Genomic DNA, 13,895 nt, shown 5'->3' with positions numbered 1-13,895 from the left:
GCGCCGATACAGTCATCGCTGTAGCGGAGGAAAAGGTGGGGGATGGGGCCAGTGTAGTTGCGGAAGATGGACTGTTCCACATATCCTACGAAGAGGCAGGCATAGCTGGGGCCCATGCGGGTGCCCATGGCTACTCCTTTCGTTTGGAGGAAGTGGGAGGATTGGAAAGAAAAGTTGTTCAGGGTGAGGACCAGTTCAGTCAGTCGAAGGAGGGTGTCAGTGGAAGGGTACTGGTTGGTACGGCGGGAAAAGAAGAAGCGGAGGGCTTTGAGTCCTTCGTGATGGGGGATGGAGGTAATAATCATGTGACCTCTATCATAAGACACTCACTTAAGGTATCTAACTTATAAGGTTGTCTTTATTGAACTCTGAGCAGAATATTGTCTCGTGAATTTGTAACAATATTAAAGCATCACTTGACTGAGGGTAACATCAAAGAGCCCTGAAAAACAGTCCCATTCAGTGGCAATTGGGGAACACTTCAGTTGGATGGACTTAAGGTAAATATTTTTTAATCAACCTGTTCAGAGATATTGTTACTCTGTAGCAGGTAGGACTTGAGCTCAGGCCTCCTGGCTGAGAGGCAGGGATGTTAGCACTGCACCACAAAAGCCCCAGTCTTCAGGGTAGTGTTTTAGGACCAACCATCTTCAGTTGCTCCATCAATGAAGTAAAGTCATCATAAGATTCAAATGAAGTTGATTGCACAATATTTAGTATCATTTGTATATTATTGGATGTGGTCCGAAAAGTGGAAAGTAATATTTGTGCCACACAAGTACCAGGCAATGCCCAATCCAATCATCTCACTTCGACATTATGATAACTTGGGGATTATGTGATAATGTTATCATTAACCAGAAATTGAAGTGGACCAGCCAAATTGTCCTGAAGAGAGTCAGCAACCTCTCACTCTCTGTCATGTGAATTCACTGCAAAAATTGTACGGCTTGCCATAACTTGGTAAAACAGATAGTTTAGGAAAGGGAAATGACCAAGTAGCCTGTTCCCAAACATTGATGCACAAAAATGTAACTGAAAATGAATGTGAAAGTTGAACATGATCTTTGAAACTATTTATTTCAAGTTGAAAACAATTGTAAAACCTGTAAACATTAATGAAAATTATTGTTCCTGCCTTTTTTTGTTTAATAGGATTAGAAGTCATGTTTCCATTGAAGGAGAAGGACAGGAGAGTTGTCCAGATGTTGCTCAGTGCAGGATGCTGTCCTCGATGTATACTAAGATTCTGTTCTGTTGGGATTCAGCCTACGTACAGGCTTTCATGCAAGGTTTTTGAAATGTTTTATTTTCATTTAAAAGTTTAACAATGTGAGCTTCTTAAAAAAACAGTTTGAACACCTGGAAAATGCTATTATGTGTCACAAGAATCAGTGCTGTATCCATTGCTTTTCATCATTTATATAAATGGTTTGGATGTGAATATAGGAGGTATGGTTAGTAAGTTTGCAGATGACAACAAAATAGGTGATTGTAATGCACAATGAAGGACATTATCCCAGAGTACATCGGGACATTGATCAGATGGGCCAGTGGGCCAAGGAGTGGAATGTGGAATTTAATTTAAATAAATGTGAGGTGTACATTTTGGTAAGGTAGATCAGTTCAGGGCTTGTACACTTAATAGTAGGCCCTGGGGAGCATTGCTGAACATAGGGGTGCAGGTGCATAGTTCCTTGAAAGTGGAGTCGCAGGTAGAAGGGTGGTGAAGAAGGCATTGGTCAGAGCACTGAGTACAGGAGTTGGAATATCATGTTGCAGCTGTACAGGACATTGATGAGGCCACTTCTGGAATACTGCATACAATTCTGGTTGCCTTCCTATAGGAATGATGTTGTTAAACTTGAAGGTACAGAAAATATTTGCCAGGATGTTGCCGGGACAGGAGGGTTTGAGCTGGAGGGAAAAGCTGAAAAGACCAATGCTTTTTTCCCTGGAGTGTTGGAGACTGGGGGGTGACCTTATTGAGGTTTATAAAATCATGAGTGGAATGGAATCATTAGAATCCCTAGTATAGAAACAGGCCATTTGACCCAGCAAGTCCACCAACCCTCCGAACAGCATCCCACCCAGTCCCAACTCCCCACTCTTTCCTATAACCCTGCATTTCCCATGGCTAACACACCTAAACTATACATCCTTGAATGCTATGGGCAATTTAGCATGGCCAATCAACCTAGCCTGCACACCTTTGGACTGTGGGAGGAAACCGGAGTACCCAGTGGAAATCCACATAGACATGGGGAGAATGTGCAAATTCCACACAGACTGTAAGGTACTGGTACTGGTCCCTGGTACTGTAAGGCAGTAGTGCTAACCACTGAGCCACTGTACTGCCCTAAATGGATAGGGTGAGTAGCCATAGTCTTTTTCCTAGGGTGGGGGAAGTCCAGAACTAGAGGGCATAAGTTTAAGGTGAGAGGAAAGATTTAAAAAGGATCTGACATTTTCATGCAGAGGTTGGTGCTTGTATGGAATGAGCTGCCAGAGGAAGTGGTGGAGGCTGGTACAAATGCAACATTTAAAAGGCACCTGGATGGATGTATGATTGGGAAGGATTTAGAGGGATATGGGCCAAATGTTGGCAAATGGGACTGGGTCAGGTTGGAGTATTTGGTTGGCGCGGATGAGTTGAAGTGATGCTGTATTTCCATGTATCTATGAATCTATATAATCTTTATTAAGTAAAAAATCTCTAACCTCCCTATAAAATCTCTCTATAGCTCCAACCCCATCTACCTCTAACTTCTAACATTGGTGGTAGCACTCTCAGCCATCTTGCCTTCAACAGTCAGAAGTTACTCCCTAAAACCCTTTATCTCAGGACATTTTTCCTTCTCTTCTAAATCACTTTGATAACTTATTTCTTCATCAATTTTCCCCCCTTTCTTCTCTTCATAGAATCTCATAGAACTCATCGAATGCTGACTGTGAAGAAGCAGGTCATTCATTCCATCGGGTCCACACCAATCCTCTGAAGAGCATTCCATCCAGACCCACTCCATTCCTGTAACCCCATATTTTCTGTAGCTAATCCACCTAGTCTGCATACATCTGAGTAATGTAGCATGGCCAATCCACCTAACCTCAACATCTTTGAAGTGTGGGAGGAAACCAGAGCACCTGGAGGAAACCCACGCAGACACTGAGGATGTGCAAACTTCATATTCCCTGGCACTGTGCGGCAGTAATGCTAACAGTCGAGCCACCTTCATGCCGATCTGTAGTACATTAGCACATTTTGCTATTTCAAAGGTGCTATACAAGTTGAAGCAACTAGCAAATACATTGCGAATGGACTTTCCTCAATTCCAGTTCACAGACCTGGCTGGAGATTCGCTATCCATTTGATGCCTGAAATCATGGCTTTTCTTTGAATCATCCATTCCAAAATATATTGCTGCAAAACCTCAAACCATCTCATAAATGCAGTGCAATATGGGGTCAGCTTGTACATCTTTCTTGCTTAAAATAATGATGCAACACTTTATCTCGTTGAATAGTCACTTATCTTCTCTAGCCAAGCTTCTGTAGCTAAAACATTGCTTAAAACCTCTGAAAATACTGTTTGTTCCGGTAGACTCCCTCTACCCATCACCCCCCCCCCCCCCCCCCACCCCAAATGTCTGTGTTTAGGAGGAGGCTGAAAACCATGACAATTACTAAACAGACATAAAACAAATTCCATTAAATAAACAATTTTTAAAAAACTTATTGGCAGTCATACTGGATGAATACGTTCATGAACAGTATACCCAGATGTGACACAAGAAAGGTTCAGTGAACGGGAGCCTTACAATCTATAGGTCTTGTTCTCCCAAGTGGGCGGCACGGTGGCACAGTGGTTAGCACTGCTGCCTCACAGTGCCAGAGACCCGGGTTCAATTCCCGCCTCAGGCGACTGACTGTGTGGAGTTTGCACGTTCTCCCCGTGCATTGACCATGCTAAATTGCCCGTAGTGTTAGGTAAGGGATAAATGTAGGGGTATGGGTGGGTTGCGCTTCGGTGGGTCAGTGTGGACTTGTTGGGCCGAAAGGCCTGTTTCCACACTGTAATGTAATGTAAAATGTAACGTTAAAAAAAAAATGTAAGCATGTTGCTGTGACCACAAGACCTGCCTCATAACTTGTGTACCATATCACAAAATATGGGCATGTCTAAAAGCTTGGTCAAAGTGATTGGTTTTAAGGAGCAACTCAACAAAGGATCACTGGGGAGACTGAAGGTGAAAATTCTAGAGTCTATGGCCTAGACATTCCACAAAAAAGGTGATGATGAAGAATTCAAATGCAAAATCTGCTAGAAATTGAAGTAAGAGATCTCAAATGGTTTGTAAAGCTGGAGGGGTAGTGGAGATGGTGAGAAATGAGGCCTTCAAATCCTTTGAAGACAAAGATAGCAGACTTGTAACTGAGATGCTGCTGGACTGTGAAGCAGCATAGAAGTGATCAGAAGGGTGAAAGGTGAGGAAATCTTAGTGCAACTTAGGACACAGCAGCAGAGTTTTAGATGAGATCAGGTTAATGGAAGATGGGGCATCAGTTAGAGAGCCCTGGAAAAATCAGGTGTGGACGTCATAAAGACATGGATAAAGGTTTCAACAGCAGGTGAGCTAAGCAGGGGTGGAGGCAGATGTATGGTCTTGATAATTGAAAAGATGAGGTCAGACGTTCAGCTCATGGTCAAATATTACATGAAGATTGTGAGCAGTGCGGCTCACGATATGTTAGGGTCAAAGGATCATACTCTTAGTTACCTTTGTAACAATATATTTGAGTTTCTAAAAGGCAAGTTGAACTTAGTCAATTGCTTAAAAAAAAACTTTTCTAATCAATCTGTTCAAAAATGTTATTACACACCTCTGGCTGCTGTGGTTCTGTTCGCCGAGCTGGAAGTTTTTGTTGCAAACGTTTCGTCCCCTGTCTAGGTGACATCCTCAGTGCTTGGGAGCCTCCTGTGAAGCGCTTCTGTGGTGTTTCCTCCAGCATTTATAGTGGCCTGTCCCTGCCACTTGGCCCTCTTGTGGTGCAGTAATAGGGTCCCTATCCCTGATAATGCATTTATGAACAATACACCTGGACGCGACACAAGGGAGGTTCAATGATGGGGAACTTTTCAAGCCAAAGGTCTTGTTCTCCCAAGCATACTACCATGACCATAAGTGGCTTGAGTGGATATGTAAATGGGGAAGATGTGAGGATTCCACCACTTTGATTAAGTTGGTCAGAGGAGGCTTGCCCACACCACCCTCGCCGTCACACTCATAATTTGTATATTGGGTTCATAATTTGTATAATTTGTATCATAATTTGTATATTGGGTTCAAGTCCCACCTGCTCTAGAGGTTTGAAATAACATCTCTAACAGGTGGGACTTGAACCCAGGTCTCCTGGCTCAAAGGTAGAGCTGTTGCACCACAAGACCCTTTACTAAGTAGTTAGATCCTGTCTATAACCACACAACTTCTTTCTTTACTACAGATATGCCCTCGTATTGGTGTATTTATGATTCCTTGATAAGGGCTACCAAGCTGTGGAGTGTACCATCACTGTCTTAATCAACCTTGGAAGTCTGGATCTGAAATAAAACCAATATCTCTGTTTTGCATCTTTCACTTGAAAACATTAGGTTGTAATCTTCACTCTGTTTGCAATCCCATGATGCATTTCTTTGTAAAATTAAGCTAAACAGTCACATGATGTGAGAATGCTAAGCTCTGCATTGGTGATACAGTGTACTTGATTAGAATAATTGTTTCATTTATCAATCAATGTTACTTTAAGTGAGGATGACTAACCTAAATGAATCATGAAATGTTTAGTTTACCTACTAATCACACAGCCAAGAGCCCACAAGCAATCCCCACAGCGTTTGGTTGACAAGCTTCCCATTTGACTGGGTCCCTGGCCAGTCAACATCAGCAATGGCAGACTGAGGCATTAATTGCTGACTTCAGGACTTCGATTAATTGGCAGCAAGCATCCTCTGACCAACTTAATCAAAGTGGTGGAATCCTCACATCTTCCCCATTTACATATCCACTCAAGCCGCCACAGGCAATGGTATAAAATTTTACCCATGTTTATCCTTTCACCCAGCCACTTTCCCAACACCTTTTCACCCCCACAATATTGTGCCATCGGTTCAGCATCTCACAGAACCTTGTGGAATTTAATTCAATATAACACAGGTGCAACATGTTTCAATGATAATTGATCCAGTGGTCAGATACAGTTTAATGTAAATCTGAAGAGGCACACTGTCCACTTTTATGAATATGTTAAATAAGCCATCACAAACAGAACATTTTTAAATATAATGTTGGTGTTTCAGGAATTGTTCACGGAGCTCCACAAGTTCTTGAACGATGAAGAAGATAAATCTAAGGTAGTGGAATATGATCAACCACCTTGTAAGAAGATCCGATTGTTGGATTCTGAAAAGAATGATTCTGATTCAGAGCAAAATGGAGCAGTCAAATTGCTGTCCAGTGGAAATGTCCTTCCTGATGATGAGGTTAAAACCTGCACCGTGTGTCTGGGCATTCTACAAGACCTATGTGAAACAGATTTTGTCAAAAAGGTTTGCTTTATCAAGATCTCTGTTAGATAAATTAACCTTAAACCTGTTATAAACCTCTTTAGATGTCAGACGCTGATCAAACAGTTTAAGTTTTGTATGGTGAGTTAAATCATTAATAGCAAGGAATTTTAATATTTCAGGAAGGCAAGGTCATGCATTAATTCAGTTTCTTACTTGTTTCGAGCTTTCTGTCATTAGTGACCTTAATAAGGTAGGCGAATGGAGTCTTGGCATTCATTGCTGAAGGAATAGAGCACAAGTAGAGAATTGTGGCTGCAATTATACAAGGTATTGGTGAGACCACTGTCAGGAATAATGTAGACAATTTTGGTCTCCTCACTTGAGATGGAATGTAGTTGCATTAGAAGCAGTTCAGAAGAGTTTCACTAGATTGATTCCAGTGATGAGGGGTTTGTCTCAAGAGAGATTGAGTACTTCAGGCTCTTACTGTCTGGAGTTTAGAAGAATGAGAGATCTCATTGAGATATTTCAGATGTTAAAAGGGATTACAAAGTAAACAGAGGATTTTTCCTTGTGGGGCAATCTCAATGAGAGGTCGTTCTTTTAAAATAAAAGATAAGATGATGAGAAATTACTTCTCCCAAAGGAAGAATTCACTACTCCATAAGAGTGTGGGGATGCTGGGACATTGAAAAAATTTAATGATGAGATAGGCAGATCTGTTCACATGTGCTAGTGGCAAATTCAAATGGTACATGCATTAACAAATTGTGGATGCACATCTTTCAAATGGTTGAAGAGGAAAACCATATTTTACTTTAGGGTCAGTGTAGTACTTTTCAGCGCCTTGCGAACTGAGCTCGAATCAAGACTACAGTCAGCTTTCTCAACTGCCATAAGCATTCTCGGTCTCTCTCGCTCTCCCCAGCTTGAACATTTGCTCCATAGTCTGGAGGAAAAATTTCCAGTTTCACAAACCCCAAATTCCTGGGACAATTAAATTTTGGGTACATGGCTGATAACTGAAGTTAGGCCCACCGCCCATTAAAAGAGTTGAGGCAGCCAAAGCTGTCTGATGTGAAGCCTAGCTGTCCAAAATGCATAGCTTGATGTGCTGTGACCCTTTTAAAAAGCACAGTGTAACAAAAAGAAAAGCTTTGCCCTCACTTCACCCACACCCCTGATACTCCATCTGTGGCAACCCATGCCACCCCATGTCCTTCAAGCATCCACCATGGCTCTTCATTCCCTCCATGCCAACATGTGCCTTTCTACCCATCCAAGGCTTTTTATAGCCTTCATGATGTCCTTCTGCCATCAAAATCGCATTGACCAAGTGTGACATCAAGGAGCAAACTGGAATCCGAAGGAACTAGGGGCCAAACTTTCCATTGGTTGGAGTCAAACCTAGCACATGGAAAGAGTGTTGTGATTGTTGGAAGTCAGTCATCTCAGCTGTAGGATATCTCTGCAGATGTGCCTCCGGAGTGTCCTAGGCTCAATCATCTCAGCTGCTTCATCAAAGACCTCCCCTCCAATGAAAGGTCAGAAGTGTCCAATTAACTGTAAGCATACCAAATATTCAGCACCATTCCTTAAATACTGAAGCAGACCATCTTCAAATGCAACGATACCTAGACAATATCCAGGCTTGGGCTTGTAAGTGGCACGTAACATTCACACCACATAAATGCCAGGCAATGACCATCTCCAGTAAGACACGATCTGAACCACAGCCCCTTGAAATTCAATGGTGTTACCATCACTGAATACTCCACTATCAACATCCTGGGGGTTATCATTGACCAGAAATTCAACATAAATACAATAGCTACAAATGTAGGTCAGAAACTAGCAATACTGCTGTGAGTAACTCCTTAAATCTCTAAAGGGACACGTCAAGAATGCAATGGAATACTCCCCCCCCCCCCCCCCCCCCCCCCTTGCTTGGATGAATGCAGTTCCAATGAGACTGAAGAAGCTTAACACGTCCAGGACAAAGTAACCCACAATTGGCACCGCATCCACCAGCAACCACTCCCTCCATCACAGGTGCTCAGTAGCAGCAACAATCTACAAGGTGCACTGTAGAGATTCGCTCAAGATCCTTAGACAGCACCTTCCAAACACATGACCACTTCCATCTAGAAGGACAAGTGCAGCAGATACATGGGAACACTACTACGCCGTAAATTCCCCTTGAAGCCATTCACCAACCTGACTTGAAATTATTTGTTGTTCTTTCAGTGTCACTGGATCAAAATCCTGGATCAAATGCCTCTGTAATGGCATTGTTCATCGACCTACAGTGCATAGAGTACAGTGGTTCAAGAAGGCAGCTCACCACCATCTTATGAACGGCAACTAGGGACAGGCAATAAATGTTGGCCAGCCAGCAACTTTGTCATTTCATCACAGAATAATAAATGTAGTGGTGGTGCACAAGCAGCAGGGATGGTGAGGTGTCCCAACTGAGAGTGTACGAAGCATCAGAAGTCAGGAAAGGTTAATAGTTTAATGTAGTATAGGAGGAAGAGATGGATGACAGCCATTGAGAGGAGATGCTGCACACAATGGTGAGAGTTGTAGACCATTGGCCCCTGAAATAAAATCAGAAAATACTGGAGAAACTCAACTGGTATGGCTGCATCTGTGGAGAGAGAAATGTTAACTCTGTTTCTCGTTGCAAAGATGGTGTCAGATCTGCTAGATTCCTGAGAGCTCAACATTGAGAAATTAAAATTATTGTTACTGCGCCGTTGCAAACTCGTCTCTTTTGCCACTGATTCAGTCCTTCTGTCTGACAGCTTCCTTGAGCTTACCTCAGTTGTTGGCGACTGTGACTCCCTTTTGACGTCAACTTCAGTTTCGGATTCCAAATCCTTTCCATCTAAAAGCCCACATATTTGTACCTCTGCAACATTTCCTGCTACTGTTTTACTTTTCTATTATTTGGTTTCTATTTAATGTGGTTTGCAGTTATTAAAGAAAAACTCCTGGATACCAAAAATCAAGTCCAAGTATGCATAAATGTTTCCAAGGTGAATAACCTTCTCTGTATCTAATCAGTAGAAACCAGTTAGGCTCACCATATTCAATGGCCTAATTTTGGATAATTTATCTTTAAGCTGTTTTTGTCAACAAAATTTCATGACTGTTATTGCTCCTAATGACCTCCATCTGCTCATGCTAGTAAGAACTCATAAAAATTACTTGTTTTACATGAGTCATTGCGTATGTTGGCTGATGAGACCATATTGGGAAAATTACATGTACAAAAACATGTATAATGAGTAGTTATCAATGGAAATGATGATTCTGCCATGAGTCAGTACTGAGGAAAAGGGAAGCAAGAACAAAAATGAGACTTTGTACACTATCTAAAAAAGGAGGCTGCCTGCAAAATAAGTACAAACTTTAAAGGAGTTTATTGTTTGTGTTTTTTCAAGTTTGTATTCTGCGGAGAATAGATAGCTTTTTGTTTGTTTTTAGGTGTGTGCTGAAGTGGACTCTGCTGGTTATCATTTTAACAGTCTCGTATTTTCAGTTTCACTGCCTCCCCAGCTTTTAGTCAGAGAGGTGAGTCGTCCAACTTATCTTTTTTGATAAAAATGCACTTTTTTGTTCCATAAAATGTATATCTGAACCTTTTTTTGCTTCTCTTTGTTAATTTTCTTGACTGTAAATTTGCTTATCAGTCAGAGATATGAAGACAGCAAGTTTGTCTATGAACTCTATCCATTGGAAGATTATGCTCTTTACACTTCAGTTCAAATAATGAGAGACAGAAACACAGTTTATGTAAGTTTCTTGTCTTTCCTTTAACATGTCACACGAATCTCTGTCTAGGATCCCGGACCAAATGTAGTTGAGTTTGAGCACCTCCTTGTTCAGGCATCTGCTTTCAAACTCTCTTGTGAGTAGAAACAGACCATGTAGCCACCAGTGCTACTAAACCTGTCTGCTTAGTTGTTTGCTCAATGCAATGTTAGTTGTTTGCTCAATGCAATGTTAGTTGTTTTATAATTAACCAAGTGTAAGTCTTTGGTTCTTTTGGTCAATTATCAATAAAGGAGCTTGATGCCATCCAAGACAAAGCATCCCATTTGATTGGCACATTATCTATCATCTTCCACACATAACACACAGTTCTAGCAGTGTCTATCCATCTAAAAGATCCACTGCGGCAATTAGTCAATGCTCTTTGGACAGTAGCTTCCAAAAGCCCTCACTCTGTATTGTCTGGAAGAATAAGCACAGCACATGTATGGAAACACCACATGCAATTCCCCTTTCAATCACCACACCATCCTGACTTGGAATTATACTGTTGCTCCTTTACTGCTGTGCGTCAAAATTCTGTAACTCCCTCCAACAGTGCTGTAGTTGAACCAGTACTACATCAACCATTCCAGTTGAATAACATTGCCGAAGTCACAAGGGATGGACAGTAAACACTGAGGTTACAGTCAGCTCCCATGTCACCTGAATGAATGAAATAAACTCAGTGCCACGTGAACAAACATATGAACAAGGGAACAATAGTAGAGCACTTGGGCCTTCAAGCCTGCTCTGCCATTCACTAAGATCATGGCTGTTCTGAATTTTAACTTCAACTCTACATTCCTGTATGCCCCTGATAACCTTTCATCCCCCTTAATAATCAGGGTTTTCCAAAGACATTCACCTGAGAGGGAAAAAAAAAGTTTCCTCATCTCTGTTCTAAAGGGATGCTCCCTTATTTTTAAATTATCTCAAATTTTAGATTCTCCCACAAGAGGAAAAGTCCTTTGAGCATCCACCTGGTCATGTCCCCTCTGGACCTTGTTTATTTCGATTAAGTCATTTTGACTCTTCTGAACTCCAGAGGATGAAGAACTCGCCTGTCTCGTCTTTCTTCTGAAGGGTCATTCCAAGTATTTGTCTAGTAAACCTTCTACGAATTGCTTCCAATGTATTAACATCCTTCCATAAAAATGGCTTCCAATGTATTAACATCCTTCCATAAAAATGGTGACCAATACTCCAGATATGGTATAACTATTGTCTTGTATAACTGCTATTACATTCAGTCCCCCTCACAATAAAACACAACGTTTTATTTGTTTTCCTGATTACTTGTTGCAGTGATTCATGTGCCAGGACACCCAGATCTTTCTGCATTTCAGAGCTCTGCCATCTGCTTTTTTATTCTTTCTGCCAAAATAGACTATTTCACATATCCCCACATTGTACAGTTTGGGTATCCTACATCTGCACGTCCAAGAGCCACAAAGACCTAAAAACAGAAGGTTTTTCAAAAGCATCCTCCTGTGTCCTCAACAAGCAATTGGAACCGAATGGACCCAAAGACCTAAACTCCAATGTCCAGGACTATTTCTAAAAGGAGGAAACATGGAGACAAAACTACAGTACTATCGGGCTTAGGAAAGTTATCAGCAAAAGTCAATACCTTCAACAACAGGAACTGATAAAAGTCATTTTAAATCAAGAATAACCTGTCGAGTAAATAGGCTGTGTCCAAAAACCAAAATTGTCTTATTTCCAAAAAGATGTTAGCCCCATGGTTTCCAGATAAGAAATACCAGACCTGTACTCCATTTGCTAGAACTTTACCCACTCGCTCATCCTATCTTGGTCCCTTATGTCTTTTTCACAATTCACTTTCCTATCTTTGTGTCATCAGCAAATTTAGTTCTCATACCTTTGGTATCTTCATCCAAAAAACTTTGTATAAATTGCAGAATTGAGGCTCCAGCACCGACTCCTATGGCACAGCACTCGTGACATTCTGCCAGTCTGTATCAAATCTAGATTTTCCATTTGTTTTATGATTACTTCGCAGATTTCTTTTAAAAAAAAATCAATATATCTAAATCTTTGATTTGTTGCTGCTCCACTCTGTTATGAAACATGCGGTATATGTTTAGTTTTGCTGTAGTATTGTGTAAAATCTGATTTCACATTTCATTACATTGACTGCATCTGTTGTGTCTGTTCCACTAGTCTGTATCCTTTTTGATGGTTATAGTTTATATTTTTGAGCTGTACGCTGATTTTTATCTCGCAATGTGCCACTGTTTACAAGAATAGTGTGTAATTTCTTGGGTTGTTCCTTTTTAAAATTTGAACAACAGGTGGCGAACTAAACTAGATTTATGAAAAACTTGCCATTTTTCATATGATCTTCCACTGTCAGCAGTTAAGTTTTCTTTCTACGGAAGTATTAACAAATCAGAAAACATAGCTAATTTACATTTGTGTGAATATCCTGACCTAATTAGTATCTATTCAGGGTTTTGTAAATAGTCCTGTTGATGGTTACTGGTTTCAATTTCTGTGAATCTTATTCCTGTCAGCGTCAAATGGAGAAAGGCAATGTTAAGATAAGGGAGTGTAACACTTTATTATGTCTGTGACCTCATATCAGCATAAAGCAACACTCGAGTCAGATGCTAGGTTAGGGGCTATATTCAGTAATATGCTTTAACCTAGATGTCAGATAGGCAATCCTTGCACATTGATGTGATTTTTCTTTTTCTCGCACTAGCCATACTTGTTATGTGAATGAAATTACAGTTTAATGCCACTTAATTAAGGAGGGATTTGTGTTGTGGATCCATAACCATTGAGGGGAATACCACAAATACTGTGAAATGGGTGACTGTTTATTTTATATTTGTATTCCTTCCTAAGGATAAACTACGTACTAATTAGACAAATCTGAAAATTGGGGCTGGATGCTACATTGCAACCCCCATTCCCCCCAAAAAAAACCCAAATGTGTTTTGTTGGGAAGGGGACAAGTGAAATGTCAGGTGGGTAGCTTCGCTACCTTCCCACCTACTGCTAACTGACTCCCATATTAGGCTAGGTAGGCATGTGCTGAAATCAGCAGCCTGCCAGCCCTACTTCAATAACTCATTACAGAACAACCTCGATTATCTGAACAAGATGGGCGGAGAGTATTTTGTTCGGATAACTGATTGTTCGGCTAACGTTTTTACGGGACCTTGAGATCTTGTTCAGATCATTCGAAATTCGGATAATTGACATTTGGATAACTGAGGTTGTTCTGTAAATGTTTATTCGGCTTCTTATTTAGCCTATTGACCAGGATAATGTGCTGTCCAAACCATAATATGCTTAGTGTTTGCAGGCCACTTTTTGTAGGGGAGATTAAAAAAAATGCAGGAAAGGGGGGCTGGTGCCCACTGTGTATTGGGTGCACTTACACCCTGCCCATGATGTTAGCACACACTTGGTATCCCAGAGACACTGAATGCCCGCAGCTTCTGGTCTGCTGTCAAGGGCTCCATAACGAGCTTCT

General features: G+C 41.1%; 1 protein-coding gene across 2 annotated transcripts in view; it reads left to right on the top strand.

The window, feature by feature from the left end:
- The window catches only part of pus10 (pseudouridine synthase 10), a 77,310-nt gene that overhangs the window by 6,807 nt on the left and 56,608 nt on the right, over nt 1–13,895 (top strand). For both annotated transcript variants that reach the window (XM_043696060.1, XM_043696059.1), the window contains exons 2-4: nt 1,156–1,292; nt 6,356–6,604; nt 10,058–10,144. In XM_043696060.1, coding sequence (XP_043551995.1) covers nt 1,167–1,292; nt 6,356–6,604; nt 10,058–10,144 — 462 coding nt within the window. In that variant the 5' untranslated portion in view covers nt 1,156–1,166. The remainder of the gene's footprint in view (nt 1–1,155; nt 1,293–6,355; nt 6,605–10,057; nt 10,145–13,895) is intronic.

The sequence above is a fragment of the Chiloscyllium plagiosum genome, chromosome 9 (assembly GCF_004010195.1).
Source record: "Chiloscyllium plagiosum isolate BGI_BamShark_2017 chromosome 9, ASM401019v2, whole genome shotgun sequence".
In the NCBI taxonomy this organism is placed as follows: domain Eukaryota; kingdom Metazoa; phylum Chordata; class Chondrichthyes; order Orectolobiformes; family Hemiscylliidae; genus Chiloscyllium; species Chiloscyllium plagiosum.
The sequence above is the reverse complement of the archived record's forward strand: the minus strand, read 5'-3'. Positions and strand labels throughout refer to the sequence as shown.